We start from the raw sequence: 17,491 nt of genomic DNA, 5'->3' as shown, positions 1-17,491 counted from the left end.
TATTCAATTCAGAAGGAAGTACATTATAAACTTTCCTATCATTACTATACTTTTATTAATTTCTCCTTGTTTTTCTAAAACCCTTTTCTTTAATTATGTTTCTTGATTATTGTTGTTGTTTAATTGCTAAGTCTGTCTGACTCTTTGCAACCCCATGAACTGCAGTACGCCAGGCTTTCCTGTCCTTCACTATCCCACAAGACTTGCTCAAACTCATGTCCACTGAGTCAATGATGCCATCCAACCATCTCATCCTCTGATACGTAGAAGTCTATAGCCAAAGTATTGGATCTTTAGCATCAACATTAGTCCTTTAAATGAATATTCAGGGCTGATTTCCTTCAGGATTGACTGGTTTGATCTGCTTGCAGTCCAAGGGACTCTCAAGAGTCTTCTCCAGCAACACAGTTCAAAAGCATCAATTCTTTGGTGCTAACCTTCTTTATGGTCCAGCTCTCACATCCATACATGACTACTGGAAAAACTATAGCTTTGACTATACAGACTTCTGTCGGCAAACAGATGTCTCTGCTCTTTAATATCTTGTCTAGGTTTGCTGTAGCTTTTCTTCCAAGGAGCAAGCATCTTTTAATTTCATGGCTGCAGTCACTGTCCACAGTGATTTTGGAGCCCAAGAAAATAAAATCTGTCACTGCTTCCACTTTTTTCCCTTCTATTTGCCATGAAATGAGGGGACTGGATGCCATGATATTAGTTTTTTGAATGCTGAGTTTTAAGCCAGCTTTTTCACTCTCCTCTTTCAACCCTCATCAAGAGGCTGTTTAGGTTCTCTTTACTTTCTTCCATTAAGTGGTATTATCTGCATATTTGAAGTTGTTGATATTTCTCCCAGCAATCTTGATTCCAGTTAGTGAGTCATCCAGCCTGGCATTTCTCATGACATATCCTGTATATAAGTTAAACAAGCAGAATGACAATAGTCAGGCTTATCATGCTCCTTTCCCAATTTTGAGCCAGTCCATTGTTCCATATTCTGTTCTAACTGCTGCTTCTTGACCTACATACAGGTTTCTTAGAAGATAGGTAAGGTGGTTTGGTATTCCCATCTCTTTAAGAATTTTCCACAATTTGTTATGATCTACACAGTAAAACAGTGGAAACAGTGGCTGACCTTATTTTGGGGGGCTCCAAAATCACTGCAGATGGTGACTGCAGCCATGCAATTAAAAGATGCTTACTCCTTGGAAGGAAAGTTATGACCAATCTAGACAGCCTATTAAAAAGCAGAAACATTACTTTGCCAACAAAGGTTCGTCTAGTCAAGGCTATGGTTTTTCCAGTAGTCATATATGGATGTGAGAGTTGGGTTGTGAAGAAAGCTGAGCACCGAAGAATTGATGCTTTTGAACTGTGGTGTTGGAGAAGACTCTTGAGAGTCCCTTGGACTGCAAGGAGATCCAACTGGTCCATTCTGAAGGAGATCAGCCCTGGGATTTCTTTGGAAGGAATGATGCTAAAGCTGAAACTCCAGTACTTTGGCCACCTCATGCGAAGAGATGACTCATTGGGAAAGACTCTGACGCTGGGAGGGATTGGGGGCAGAAGGAGAAGGGGACGACAGAGGATGAGATGGCTGGATGGCATCAATGACTCGATGGACGTGAGTCTGAGTGAACTCCGGGAGTTGGTGATGGACAGGGAGGCCTCGTGTGCTGCGATTCATGGGGTCGCAAAGAGTCAGACACGACTGAGTGACTGATCTGAACTGAACTGAAGTAAACAACAACAACAAAACAGACTTGTGTGCACAGTCCATGAACCTGCCACAATAAAATCCTAGGCTGTTGATTTAAATTGAGATTCTTAACTTCATCTCAAATCAAAATCAGAACTTACCAAAGTATCTAGGAATCTAAGTTTTAAGGAGCGCGTATTCAACTTAAATGTAATATAGAGAGGCAAAACTATTACTGGAAAATTCTTAAAGAGATGGGGACACGACTGAGCGACTAAACTGAACTGAATGAATTTGTCAGATACTCTAAAATAAGTATAACTGATGAGTATCATCATAGCATGTATCTAACAAGGGAATTTTAAATTCATCTTTGGGCAGGACAAAAAAGAAACTTCAGAAAACAAACAGTTAAATTAATCCCTGAAATGAAAAAAATACCTGAATCACAAGTATGTATCATTAATGAAATACTTCATTTTCATTCAAATAAAGACAGGATTATTCAGGTATGAATACTTAAGATGAGCCTCAAGGTAATCTTGCAGAAGTTTTCTCAACAAATGTAACTATGTTTCCGAAACAAGGAAGTTCTTTGAACAAAACACTTTTGTTTCCTAGTTACCAAAGCTCTCATAAGAGAAAAATATTTCATCATTTCCCTATGGAACTTTGGGCTTCCCTGGTGGTTCAGTGGTAAAGAATCTGGCTTCCAATGCAGGAGATGTGGGTTCGATCCCTGGTCTGGGAAGATCCCCTGGAGAAGGAAATGGCAACCCACTCCAGTATTCTTGCCTGGGAAATCCCATGGACAGAGGAGCCTGGAAGGCTATGGTCCATGGGATAGCTAGAGATTCAGACATAAGTTTGGGACTAAACAACATGAAACTTAATGTCACTGCACACAGACTCATTAATGCCTTATTGGTATTAGCATTTATTTCTTTTGAAATGAAAGAAGCATGCTGAAAATAACTCTACAATAGCATAACAGCTGCAAATAGCTTAACTACATGCACTGGACCAGAATTCTGACCTGTTACAAAGAGATTTCATAAATAGAAAATAAAAGTACAGCACTTATGAAAACACTAAGTACTATACACAAGTTCACATACATAACAGCTCAAAATATGCTATAATTAGACTATGTTACTGACACTTAAAGACTCTAAACTTGAAGTAAAAGATGAGCCTTATTTTCCAGTGTTAGTATCTACAATAGATATTATTTCCAAATAACTAAAGATGTAGAAAAAATTAATGAAAGAAAATTTAAGAAATCTACTAAAATTGGTGACTTCTTTTTTAAAGGTCAAAAAATCACCTTCTATTACGTTTCTAAATTAGTTTTTCACCTCATATCTGCCATGAGGTAGCAGAATATATGAATAAAAGCATAACTAACTGTGTACTTGTGGGGCTTTAACATCTCTGAATGTATCTGTTAGGTATAATTATGATATTGGGGTTAATAACTGAGACATCTTTGATCTGGCATATTATGCCAAAAAAGTTTGCTTCTTAAAATTCTATCTCCCAGTTATAGATCAACTGAATTTTATTAGGAAGACATAGTATTTGATTGGTTTAAGGAAACAGATATGAAATAAGAAATATAAAGGAAAATAAGGTAACACAGTAAAGCTTTGGCAATGACAGTATTTTTTGAGTAGCCCAAACTGATTACAGAAATCAATGGATATATGCTGCCACCACGTGGTAAAGAAAATTAAGATCATTTTGGAAAAGACAAACTTAATCCCACAGTCTTAGTAGAGTGGAAAGTTTGTTTCCCTAACTCCCAGTTACAAAACTCAGAGACACAACTAACAAATACCTTAGTTTCTCTTAGTATACATGGGACTGTCATGATCCTGTCATTTTTGAGGCATTTATGTTGTCATAAACATATTGTTGTCAACTGTTGCTTCCTCTTTTAAGTTTCTATTAATTTACTATTTGTTTTATGTTCTATTTTTTAAAGGTCAAAAAATCACATTCTACTACATTTCTAAATCAGGTTTTTATCTCATATCTGTGGGTTTTTCCAGCAGTCATGTATGGATGTGAGAGTTTCTTTATAGAAAGCTGAGCGCCGAAGAACTGATGCTTTTGAACTGCAGTGTTGGAGAAGCCTCTTGAGAGTCCCTTGGACTGCAAGAAGATCCAACCAGTGAATCTTAGAGGAGATCAGTCCTGAATATTCACTGCAAAGACTGATGCTGAAACTGAAACTCCAACACTTTGGCCACCTGATGTGAAAAACTGACTCATTTGAAAAGACCCTGATGCTTGGAAAGACTGAAGGCAGGAAGAGAAAGGGACAACAGAGGATGAGATGGTTGGTGGCATCACCAACTCAATGGACATGAGCTTGAGTAAGCTCTGGGAGTTGGTGATGGACAGGGAGCCTAGCAGGCTGCAGTCCATGGGGTCACAAAGAGTCGGACATGACTGAGTGACTGAACTGATCTGTTCTATGAAATAATACCACCCTCGTGTATTTGTCCTGAGTTTCTTCTCTTGCAAGTCAATCCTCACCTTTTGTGATTTCATGATTTTGTGATTTCTATGAACTTCAATTACATTTTCCCCAGCTGTTGGGGTTCATTTGACCTATCTTAATCTGTGTATGTCCTTAGATAGTCAACTCGGTTGCCCAAATACCAGATTTTAGTTTCTAAACTCTGAACTTTATAGCTATATAAGGAAGTCAATAATTATTAATAAATAAGATGTGCAAACAACCAAAGTCACAATGTCCAAAACTGTACATTTTGTTCAAGGTCTAGTGATGCATTTTATTTTACTTTTAATATTTCCCCTAATAATGCCTATGAGAAACCTAGATAGCATATTAAAAAGCAAAGACATCACTTTGTCAAGAAAAGTCTGTATAGTCAAAGCTATGGTTTTTCCAGTAGTCATGAACAGATGTGAAAGTTGGACCATTAAGAAGGCTAAGTGCCGAAGAATTGATGCTTTTGAATTGTGGTACTTGAGAGTCCTTTGGACTGCAAGGAGATCCAACCAGTCCATCCTAAAGGAGATCAACCCTGAATATTCATTGGAAGGACGGATACTGAAGCTGAAGCTCTAGTACTTTGACCACCTGATGCAAAGAACTGTCTTACTGGAAAAGACCGGATGCTGGGAAAGACTGCAAGAGGAGAACAGGGCGGCAGATGATAAGATGGTTAGACAGCATCACAGACTCAATGGACATGAATGTGAGCAAACTCTGGGAGACAGTGAAGGACAGGGAAGCCTGATGTGCTGCAGTCCATGGGGTCACAAAGAGCTGGACACTACCTAGCAACAGGACAACAACAAATAATGCCTCATGAGTCATCACCCCTGTCAGTACAAAGTTAAAAATGTTGAAAGAAAGACTAACAAAGCCAAGGTTCTTTTTAGAGGAAACAGTGGGTTTCAAAGCCAAATATTTCACATGCACAGAATGTATTTTCTTTTTCTTCACTTGTGTTTCAGACAAAATTGTAAGGGGGTTCCATTTCTGGTGATGAATCTGTAAGTTCCATCTGACCAACCCTACTAGCAATACAATCTCAAATTCTGGCAAAATATACAACCACCACCTGAATGCATAAGAAAGTGACCCAAATCAGGCAGATTCTGGAGGGATATAATCTACAAGAGGAAGAATGGAACAGCACTGGGTGAATTTCCTGGTGTCTCCTTTAAAAAAAAAAGCCTTTTAGCTGGAAGGCAGAGCTACCACGTGCCAAGTAAGATGACAAATATATAAGAGAAAATCCTTCATCTTTCTAGCTTGAAGAACCAGAAAACAGAGTATGGGTAACTCAGATGCTCTAAAGTGAGGAGGGAATTCTAGAGACAGAGAAGGGAAACTCCATTCTGTGGATTATCATGTCGTGTCGTGAAGTCGCTCAGTCGTGTCCAACTCTTTGCGACCCCATGGACTGCAGCCTACCAGGCTCCTCCCTCCATGGGATTCTCCAGGCAAGAGTACTGGAGGGGTTGCCATTTCCTTCTCCAGGGAATCTTCCCAACCCAGGGATTGAACCCAGGTCTCCTGCATTCCAGGCAGACGCTTTAACCTCTGAACCACCAGGGAAGCCTCTGCCAAATATCTGGCTGACCTCTGAACAACATATAGGTAGGACAGACCCAAGCAGTCCTACTTAGGCCAAAAAAACAAAACAACAAAAAAAAAAACCTCAACTGAAATTTCACGTGCTGCCCAAGAGACAGAGTATACAGCTTGAGTATAAATTAGTTAAATTCCTGCTACAACAAAAACATCAGTAACTGTCAAAATGCAGTCTATCCAACATAGCAGTTGTACTGTTAAGATCTACATTTACTCTATGATTTAAATAAACAATTTAAAAAGTTACTTGACCTTTGAAGAAACAGGAAAACGTGACCCATTCTTAAAAGAAAAGACAATCAACAAAAACCAACTCCGAGGTGACCCAGATTTTGGAATTGGCAGAGAAAGATTTTCAAGTAGAGGTTTTAACTATTCTCAGTGGTATAAAGGAAAATATGCTCATAATGAAAAAACAAATACCAGAGCAATAAAAACAATAATAAACAACACATAGAAATCTAGAAGTAAAAAATATCACTCTTAAATTTTACCTAAGAAAAAACAAAAATGTATGTCCACACAAAGCCAATGTTCAAAAGTCTGGAGCAGCTTCACTTATAATGTGTTCAAAGTGGAAATAACTCAAATACCCATCAAGGGAGAATGAATATATCCATACAATTAAATATTCCCCAACAATATAAAGGAACTATTGATACATTAAAAAAAAAATCTGGCAATTTCTCATAAAATAAATGTTACTGGTGGATGGACAGATTAAGGTAAGTATAAATTATCAGGCAGAAATTAGGTGTTCCCGTAAAATTTTTTCTAGTTATCTATAGCTTGAAAACTTTCTTAATAAAACAGAAAAAATTACACTCTCTAGGGCTTCTCGGAGAAGGCAATGGCAACCCACTCCAGTACTCTTGCTTGGAGAATCCTAGGGACGGGGGAGCCTGGTGGGCTGCCGTCTATGGGGTCGCACAGAGTCGGACACGACTGAAGCGACTTAGCAGCAGCAGCAGCAGGGCTGCTAATCATTTTTGAATGTGCTAATTTTGGGATCATAAGCTATGAGATGTATAAAAGAAAACACCTATTATTATAGGTTATAATGTTTACTTATCTTCTGAGATGGTCCTCCAGTTTGCCCTACTGGTAACAGTATTCTACCCCTCAAAAACTTTGCTGTCTGTAAATTTGATAGTTTACTTTGTGCTTCCTTTCTAATATAATGTTTACTGTTTGTTTCCCTGCACTCCTTTTAAAATATAATTTTCACAAAGCCAGAGATCTTTGTTTTATTCACTGAGGTACCCCACATACCTATAACAATGCTTGGCACATAACAGATGTACAGTGAATATTTATTGACTGAATTTTATTCTAATAATAATGACCATGTAAGTGAGGGAGGCGTTACATATTCTCATCCGTATTTTTATCATGGGAACTGAAGGGATAGAGAAGACTAAGTTCTTTAAGCAAGATCATCACACCATCATCAAACTGCAGAGATGAAACTTAAACTAGTATCTCTGAATTCCCCAAATATCAAAGCAGTAAATAATATAACAAACCACCTCAAAAAATAAACCTCCACAAAATAGTGCCAAACAAATTTCTTTTAACATTAAATATTAAACATTGATTCACTATACCCTTATAAAAAAAAAGGACCTTGCTGGTTTGACTTTTCATTTAAAAATATTCAGTCTAGGGTGGACCACCAATATTCCTCGGTGGTCCAGTGGTTAAGGCTCTGCACTTCCACTGCAGGGGGCACAGGTTCGATTCCTGGTCAGGAAACAAAATCCCACTAAGATCCCACATGGCATAGCCAAAAAATAAAAATAAAAAATATAAACAAAATAAAAATATTCATTCTATGTTTTCTTTGTGTTGGGTAAGTTGACCTGTACTAGGCCCTTGACAGAGCAGAAAATCTAACTTTAAGGGTGGTTTCAATACAAAAGTAATTCCACTATGTTTAAACCATATTCTCTGAGTTTCTAGGATCTTTTATTATAGATAGAAGGCATTATTTAACAGCTTTTTCCTGAATGTGATTCAATTTTCCCTTTATAGTATGAAATTCAGGAAGAGTTTTAAGACATAGGGTTATATTTTTAGCTGAAAGGTGATAAAACTTTAAGAAGCAAACTTGTAGATAGAAAAGTTCTGTGATGGTTAATTTTTTATGTCAATTTGGTTAGACCATGGTACCTAAATATTTTGTCAAACGTTATATTAGATGTTTCTGTGAAGGCATTTTTTAAGCTGAGATTAACATTTAAACCAGCAGACTTTGAGAACGGCAGTTTACCTCCCATATGGGCCTCATCCAATCAGTTAAGGCCTTAGTAAAACTGAGACTGAACAAGAAGGAATTTTGTCAGCAGATAGTCTTTGGACTTAAACTGCAACCTCCTCTTGAATTTCCAGGCTGCCAGCTTACGCTGTTAAGATTTTGGACTCGCCAAGCCTCTACAGGGGCTTCGCAGGTAGGTGGCGCTAGTGGTAAAGAACCCACCTGCCAATGCAGGAGATGTAAAAGAGGTAGGTTCAGTCCCTGGGTCTAGAAGATCCCCTGGAGGAGGGCGTGGCAACCAACTCCAGTATCCTTGCCTGGAGAATCCCATGGACAGAGGAGCCTGGTGGGCTGCAGTCCATAGGGGTGCAAAGAGCCGGACACGACTGAAGCGATCTAGCACGCATGCACATAAGCTTGCACATAGTTTACTACAACTATGTGAGCAAGTTTCTTAAAATATATCTCTATCCATAAATATTTATATATCCTGTTGGGTTTGTTTTTTCTGGAGAAGCCGAACATGTTCACAAATAAAACTGCTTCTGTGTTTAAGAATTATGCCTGGAGAATCCCAGGGACGGAGGAGCCTGGTGGGCTGCCGTCTATGCGGTCGCACAGAGTCGGACACGACTGAAGCAACTTAGCAGCAGCAGCAGCAGCAGCAGTGCACTAAAAACACTCAGGGACCCTACGAATGAAACCAGTGTTAATTATCTGTGCTTTCATGTCAATAAAACACTAAAGGTGTTAGTAAGGTTGAAACAAACTAAAATCTGGGATACAATGCCATTACTGATCCTTGAGAGTAGAGAGACTTGCTTTACCACACAGAAAAAACATGACAATTTTAGAGATTCAAGACTTTTTGTGGAGGGGGGGGGGGGGGGCGGTCAAAGAATCCTTTGTTCAGGAGAAATCACTTGTAGAATCCCCAAATGTCAAAAGTGATTTTAAAAAGAGGTGGTTTGATAGAAATGAGGATAGAGAGCTCTTCAGACCCCCTCTAAAATACAAGAAGTCCTTGATGGATGCTGAGGTGCCAGAAGGTGCAGCAGAACCAAGTCTGAAAACTCGTCTGCCTTGTCCCTGACAAACCCTGTGCCACCACCACCAAGACCCTGGCCATTTAACAGACACAACAGAAAGTAGATGGCTTGCCCAAGGCTGCAAAATTAGTTAGAAGACAAACGGAGGCCTTCTAACTTTGTCCTTTATAATTGTGACTCTGGATGCAAATTTTTTAAAATTAAGAGCTATCTCTGTAAGTGTGCACAACACTGCGGCAGGTTAGCAGCAGAAAAAACCACCACAGTGGACCCGTGTAGGGCCCTCTGGCATCGCTCCTGATGACTTCAGCGCTCCCACCAGAAGAAGGAAGCTGAGCCTTCATTTGCCTGCAATAGTGGCTCTAGACTAACAACAGAAGTAGATTCCATCCAGCACTAACAGTGCCGCAAATCAGAGCATCAACATATAAATTAAAGTACAATACTTTATTTCTGGAAAGTAGACCTTTGGTAAAAGTTGCCCTTGAAGTAGGACACAAAATAGCTATTTATATACAACTTTACTAAAAGTCACATTTTTACTTTGAAACAGAAGTGTGGGCACTTCAATGAAATGAATAGGAAAATAAGATTATTTTCTCCATTTGACAGAGCAGGAAACACTGAATGACTTGCTCAAGGTCACACAAAAAATGAGTGTCAAGATCTCATCTAAGGTGTAACTCTGCCTTACTAGAATTTGAACTCTGGAAGGGCAGACACTTGTCTTCACCGCTGGCATGGCATGGCACCAGGCCTCACAGGGATGGATGCTAGTATCAGAGCACGTGCTCTGAACAGGTATTAGGGGAAGTAACTGTATTTGATGAAGAGACTAGATGACTAATAAATGGACCAGGCTCCCTTTCATATCACCCACAGGGTGGATCTGTAATGAAGAACTGAGAATGAAATGAATTACAAGAACAAAACACTCAGCTGGGGATTACAGGTCAGTATCATGGAGGTACCCTATCAATCTTTAAGATGGCTATTTGCAGTCTCATCTCCTTCCCACTACTTATGAAGAATCATAGCAGTCAGCATGCTCAAGTCCCATTTTTCTATCACTGACTTTTATATTCCTTATCACAAATCTTAAGCCCTCCTTGGAGTCTCTTACCACCAGGGATCAAAATTAGACAAACCTCAGTCAGTTGTTTCAGTTGACCTTTGTTTGCACTTAATTCTTCTGCCAGGTCATTCTTTTTCACTTGTAGTTCAGAGATTTCCTTTCTCAATGGATTCACTAGTTCATAGAACCGAATCTTAAAAAAAAAAAAAAAAAATCAATAAGCAGTTGTGCAATGCAAATTACAATTAAAATTTGCTAATTAATAGCACTCTCAATTATCCGTAGTATAAATAAAAGTATTAAGGTAATAAAGGAAAGTGTTAAGGGGTTTCAGATTATATGCCTATACATTAAATTTTGTTTGTTCAAACTAAAACAAGATGGTCTTTAATTGACCCTGACTATAATACTTGGAGTTCAATTTAGTCCCTTCAAGGCCCAGATTATCTATAAGTCCCCGGCCCTGACACAGTCTCTCTTTCCTCTCTTCTATCAATACTCCACTTCCTCCTTACTTCTTACCTCCTACTACAGCTCATTCTACACTATCAGCTTATTTCCTGAACATATCAAGTGTTCAAAAGTTTTGCTCTTGCTATTTCCTCTGATTGGAAAGCAAGCTCTTCCCCACATGCAAATGTATGGCTCATGCTTTCACTCCCTTCAGGTCTCTGATCAGATATGACCTTATCAGTAAAACCTTCCCTGACTCCCCTGATATATATATATATATTTTGGCCAGGCTACGCTGCTTGAGGGCTTTTAGTTCTTCAATCACGTATTGAACCCAGGCCCGTGGCAGTGCGAGCATGGAGTCCTAATACTAGACTGCAGGGAATTCCCTCGCCTAACCTGATTTAATACAGTACCTTCCGTGACAGCAGTCCCTACTTTTCACTCTGCTCTTTTCTCCACACCATTTATGACAAACATGCTCCTTGGTTCAGTTCACTGTGTGTGTTACTCCACAGGAGTGTGATCTCTGGGAGGACAGGAGCATTGGTCTGGTCTGTGCACTGCTCTGTCCCCAGCGCCTAAATCTACGTATATGAAAAGCCTTGGAGAAGGAAATGGCAACCCACTCCGGTATTCTTGCCTGGAGAATCCCATGGAGAGAGGAGCCCTGTGGGCTACAGTCCACGGGGTCACAGAGTCAGAAACAACTTAGCAACTAAACCACTAGCACCATCCTAGGCTCTGGGTGAAGCTCTACTTACTACCAATGCCGTGAAAGGGATAAATAATCAGGAGGTATCCTTCATGTCACTATTCCCATTCAGTTCAGATTTCTCTTTCCACTCTCAATTCTCTCAGGGGAATTTGCCTGCCCTAACTTAGTAAAGTGTTCCATCTGACAAGTTTCTACAAAACTAAGCTATCTGCAAATTAGGAGAGGGCAAGTAAGGACTAATTATTGTACAGTCATACAATCTGAAACTCCTTAATGTATTGCTGTATTGGAGGAGTACCACATTTGGTAAGAGGCCAGTACTAAGATACTACTTAACACAAAGAATCTGTGTATAATTAACTAATTAGGACAACACTGTCTGAAAACAAAAGATAAGACAAAGAACAAACCAGAGAACAAAAATATATATGACTGCCACTAATGGAATACTTTCCAGCTATGATGAATAAAGAGCCTCAATGACAGCACTTGAGATTACCATTGGTTTTGGACAGTACTGGAGGCAGAAAAATTTATGCTTGAGCTGCTGCTGCTAAGTCACTTCAGTCGTGTCTGACTCTGTGCAACCCCACAGACAGCAGCCCACCAGGCTCTGCCATCCCTGGGATTCTCCAGGCAAGAACACTGGAGTGGGTTGCCATTTCCTTTTCCAATGCAGGAAAATGAAAAGTGAAAGTGAAGTCGCTCAGTCGTGTCTGACTCTTAGCGACCCCATGGGCTGCAGCCTACCAGGCTCCTCCATCCACGGGATTTTCCAGGCAAGAGTACTGGAGTGGGGTGCCATTGCCTAGTTAAATAAAAAGCTAGACAAACAAAACAGTACTCCATTTTATAGGAAATTATTAATCTGGAAATCTAATCCAAATGAGAATCAAGAGAGGCAATCACCACTCCAGCAAAAATAATAGATAATATTTACTATATGTTTACTAAGTTCTAAGCACTATTAAGCTTTCTACGTACATATTCACACTTAATCTTCCCAATTACCTCAACAGAAAAGTGTTGTTAATTTATTTTTTTTTTTTTACGTGAAGTAGTTGACTTACAATGGTCTGTTAGTTTCAGGTGTACAGCAAGATGATTCAGTTACACATAAATATATATATATATATATATACTTTCTGATTCTTTTTCATCTTATATTATTATAAGATATTGAATAAAGACACTGTTATTATTATTTAGCCTTTTACAGATGAAAACTTTCAAGCCTCTTAGGGTGAAATGACTTCTGTGTATCACAAACTTGCAGTGTGGTGGGATGTGTGCTCTTGGGACCCGCACTCCACTGCTGCCACTCTGAGACACTTTCAGTAAATCCACGGGATCAAAACTATTTGTCTAGTTCAGTTCAGTCATTCAGTCATGTCCAACTCTTTGCGACCCCATGAACCGCAGCACGCCAGGCCTCCCTGTCCATCACCAACTCCCGGAGTCCACCCAAACCCTTGTCCATTGAGTCGGTGATGCCATCCAACCATCTTATCCTCTGTCATCCACTTCTCCTCCTGTCCTAAATCTTTCCCAGCATCAGGGTCTTTTCAAATGAGTCAGCTCTTTGCATCAGGTGGCTGCCAAAGTATTGGATTTTCAGCTTCAACATCAGTCCTTCCAATGAACACCCAGGACTGATCTCATTTAGGATGTACTGGTTGGATCTCCTTGCAGCCAAGAGACTCTCAAGAGTTTTCTCCAAAACCACAGTTCAAAAGCATCAATTCTTTGGTGTTCAGCTTTCATATTTATAGTCCAACTTTCACATCCATACATGACCACCACTGGAAAAACCATAGCCTTGACTAGATGGACCTTTGTTGACAAAGTAATGTCTCTGCTTTTCAATATGCTGTCTAGGTTGGTCATAACTTTCCTTCCAAGGAGTAAGCGTCTTTTTAATTTCATGGCTGCAATCACCATCTGCAGTGATTTTGGAGCCCAGAAAGATAAAGTCTGACACTGTTTCCCCATCTATTTCCCATGAAGTGATGGGACCAGATGCCATGATCTTAGTTTTCTGAATGTTGAGCTTTAAGCCAACTTTTTCACTCTCCTCTTTCACTTTCATCAAGAAGATCTTTAGTTCTTCTTCACTTTCTGCCATAAGGGTGGGTGTCATCTGCATATCTGAGGTTATTGATTTTTCTCCCAGCAATCTTGATTACAGCTTGTGTTTCTTCCAGCTCAGCATTTCTCATGATGTACTCTGCATATAAGTTAAATAAGCAGGGTGACAACCTTGATGTACTCCTTTTCCTCTTTGGAACCAGTCTGTTGTTCCATGTCCAGTTCTAACTGTTGCTTCCTGACCTGCATACAGATTTCTCAAGAGGCAGGTCAGGTGGTCTGGTATTCCCATCTCTTTCAGAATTTTCCAGTTTATTGTGATCCACACAGTCAAAGGTTTTGGCATAGTCAATAAAGCAGAAATAGATGTTTTTCTGGAATTCTCTTGCTTTTTCGATGATCCAACGGATGTTGGCAATTTGATCTCTGGTTCCTCTGCCTATTCTAAAACCAGCTTGAACATCTGGAAGTTCATAGTTCACATATTGCTAAAGCCTGGCTTGGAGAATTTTAGGCATCACTTTACTAGTGTGTGAGATGACTGCAATTGTGTGGTAGTTTGAGCCTTCTTTGGCATTGCCTTTCTTTGGGATTGGAACGAAAACTGACCTTTTCCAGTCCTGTGGCCACTGCTGAGTTTTTCAAATTTGCTGGCATATTGAGTGCAGCACTTTCAGAGCATCATCTTTCAGGATCTGAAATAGCTCAACTGGAATTCCATCACCTCCACTAGCTCTGTTTGCAGTGATGCTTCCTAAGGCCCACTTGACTTCACATTCCAGGATGTCTGGCTCTAGGTGAGTGATCACACCATCCTGATTATCTGGGTCATGAAGATCTTTTTTGTACAGCTCTGTATATTCTTGCCACCTCTTCTTAATATCTTCTGTTTCTGTTAGGTCCGTATCATTTTTGTCCTTTTTTGAGCCCATCTTTGCATGAAATGTTCCCTTGGTATCTGTAAATTTGTAAATTTCTTGAAAAGATCTCTAGTCTTTCCCATTCTGTTGTTTTCCTCTATTTCTTTGCATTGATCGCTGAGGAAGGCTTTCTTATCTCTCCTTGCTATTTTTGGAACTCTGCATTCAAATGGGTATATCTTTCCTTTTCTCCCTTTGCTTTTCGCTTCCCTTCTTTTCACAGCTATTTGTAAAGCCTCCTCACACAGCCAAATTGCTTTTTCCATTTCTTTTTCTTGGGGATGGTCTTGATCCCTGCCTCCTGTACAATGTCACAAAACTCCGTCTACAGTTCATCAAGTACTCTTTCTATCAAATCTAGTCCCTGAAATCTATTTCTCATTTCCACTGTATAGTCATAGGGATTTGATTTAGGTCATACCTGAATGGTCTAGTGGTTTTGTCTACTTTCTTCAATTTAAGTCTGAATTTGGCAATAAGGAGTTCATGGTCTGAGCCACAGTCAGCTCCTGGTCTTGTTTTTGCTGACTGTACAGAGCTTTTCCATCTTTGGCTGCAAAGAATATAATCAATCTGATTTTGGTGTTGACCATCTGGTGATGTCCATGTGCAGAGTCTTTTCTTGTGTTGTTGGAAGAAGGTGTTTGCTATGACCAGTGTATTCTCTTGGCAGAATTCTATTAGCCTTTGACCTGCTTCATTCCGTATTCCAAGGCCAAATTTGCCTGTTACTCCAGGTGTTTCTTGACTTCCTCCTTTTGCATTCCAGTCCCCTATAATGAAAAGGACATCTTTTTTGGGTGTTAGTTCTAGAAGGTCTTGTAGGTCTTCACAGAACTGTTCAACTTCAGCTTCTTCAGCGTTACTGGTCGGGGCATAGACTTGGATTACTGTGATACTGAATGGTTTGCCTTGGAAACGAACTGAGATCATTCTGTCGTTTTTGAGACTGCATCCAAGTACTGTATTTCAGACTCTTTTGTTGACTATGATGGCTACTCCATTTCTTGTAAGGGATTCCTGCCCACAGTAGTAGATATAATGGTCATATGAATTAAATTCACCCATTCCAGTCCATCTTAGTAAGACTAATATTTTTTGCCTGCTGTACTTTTTCTTTGTTTAGTTTTGCCTGTTTTACTCCTATGCTTAAGTGGCATCTGCCAGTGGCTACACGATGTGTGATGATAACATCACTCTTAAGACTAATGAAGTTTGTGCTTATGTACTCTTATGTTTTAAAAATGTCTCAGTTTTAATTTCAATAATGATAAATATTAACAGATACAGTTCACATAAACAAAAGCTATTTGAGGTCCTCAATAATTTTTAGAGTGTAAATGATACTGATACTAAAAATATTTGAGACCACTGCCATAGATCAATCCTTTGTACATAGCCGTGTAACCAACACCACAATTTAGAACTGGACCTACACAGATCCATAATCATCTCCCTCAAGCTATTCCTTCATAATCACACTGCTCCCCTCTCCTCTGCTGTCCCTAACCCCTGGCAACCACTGTTATCTCTATAAACATTACAAACTGACAGAGTTCATGATAAAATAATTCATTTCTATGGATCTTCCAGCCATTAACCCCATTTATTTGCTTGACTTCAGAGCTCAGTGGTCAATACACTTTAAAATTTGGTCATCTGAAAATAAATAAATAAATAAATTTGGTCATCTGAACACCATTTCACTACCTTCAGATCAGAGCCATAAATTAATGTATCACTTGAGTACTTCAAAAGTTATGGCTACTATGGAAATGGCAAATTTTAGTCTGAAAACACACAGATTTTTTGTTTTTAATGATACAAGACACTTACAGATACATATTCAGGAATAGAAAGCTGATCTTCAGGAAAACTTTTTAGCTTCATATATTGCTCTTCTGTCAACTCAAAGTCACGCAGGTTTCGACGAATATCTCCAGCTTTCTCTCTTAGCTGAAGATTTGTCTCTTCTAGTTGTTTCTGTCTCAGTAAAATAGTTTCCATTTCTTGTTTCATTAGTTCTTGATATTTTCTACAATATCAGAAAATGTATGGTAAGGTTAAAAAAAATCATGGAGACATAATTTCTCAAAGTTCCTATTTTACAATAACATCAAATTAAATGAGCAACTTAACAATATTTTTGGTTCCAGCTAAATTCTTACTTAGCCAGTTAAACACGAAATAAAGTTATACTAAGTGTGCAGCCAAAAAAATTATTAAATAGAAAATGTTAATAACTTTTAAAATTCAAATTATAAAATTATACATTTCCTCTGCTTAAGGTGTAAATCTGATATATCTGCTTTGGACTCTACTCACTGAAGTAATTTTCATTGTCTTTATCCAGGTAATTTAAGATGGTAACACTGAAACACCATAATGTCAATACAGACAATGAGGTAATGAAAACAGTAATCAGCACCTTTCTCAAGGAGTATATGTAGTAGACAAGGTTAGTTGCCTACTGGAAAATTTTGAGCTGTAAGGGACCATATGAATCCCTGCCCGCCCCCCCCACCTCCACGACTGTATCCCATCAACACACAAACACACTGTTATTTGTCCTATCTTAAAACAAATGAACAAAAAAGCCCCCACAATTTTTGACTCCATTTCACTGCCCATTTTGTTCTCAAAAGTTTTCTATATGCACTCTCTCCATTGCCTTTCCTCTTAAACAAAGGCTAATCAGGTTTCCACGCTTCCACCAAAATCTCCAGGTAACTGAAAAATCCAGATTGTTGATAACCAATTCTCATTTCTTTTTATCTCTATCAATAGCACTTGAGATATCTGCCCTCTCCTTCCTTCATCTGCTTTCCCAGATACTATATTATTTTCCTCTTCATTTTTCTCCTGTTTTATTGGCGATACTTTCCCATTCTTTTTATCTTGTTTATCTTAATGTTGGGATTACTTGGTCCTCTCCTCTTGTCTATGTTTACTCCCTTGGGGAATTCATCCAGTCTCCTGAATTAAATACTGTCTGTATATCCTAATGGCTCCCAGATTTATCTCTTTAGATCAGACTTCTCATATATATCCGCTGCAGTCCATGGGGTCGCTAGGAGTCGGACACAACTCAGCAACT

At 39.1% G+C, this 17,491-nt stretch overlaps 1 protein-coding gene and 1 non-coding gene across 4 annotated transcripts in view; one reads left to right on the top strand and one right to left on the bottom strand.

Annotated features, from left to right (window-relative positions):
- PIBF1 (progesterone immunomodulatory binding factor 1) overlaps positions 1-17,491 on the bottom strand; it is a 231,449-nt gene that overhangs the window by 194,760 nt on the left and 19,198 nt on the right. For all 3 annotated transcript variants that reach the window (XM_055542632.1, XM_055542633.1, XM_055542634.1), the window contains exons 4-5: positions 16,231-16,429; positions 10,289-10,408 (exon numbers count right to left, since the gene is read on the bottom strand). In XM_055542632.1, coding sequence (XP_055398607.1) covers positions 10,289-10,408; positions 16,231-16,429 — 319 coding nt within the window. The remainder of the gene's footprint in view (positions 1-10,288; positions 10,409-16,230; positions 16,430-17,491) is intronic.
- On the top strand, positions 7,516-7,589 carry TRNAG-UCC (transfer RNA glycine (anticodon UCC)). The gene has a single exon. It is a non-coding gene; the product is annotated as a tRNA-Gly (tRNA).

This window comes from Bubalus kerabau, chromosome 12 (assembly GCF_029407905.1).
Source record: "Bubalus kerabau isolate K-KA32 ecotype Philippines breed swamp buffalo chromosome 12, PCC_UOA_SB_1v2, whole genome shotgun sequence".
NCBI classification, from domain to species: Eukaryota; Metazoa; Chordata; class Mammalia; order Artiodactyla; family Bovidae; genus Bubalus; species Bubalus kerabau.
The sequence above is the reverse complement of the archived record's forward strand: the minus strand, read 5'-3'. Positions and strand labels throughout refer to the sequence as shown.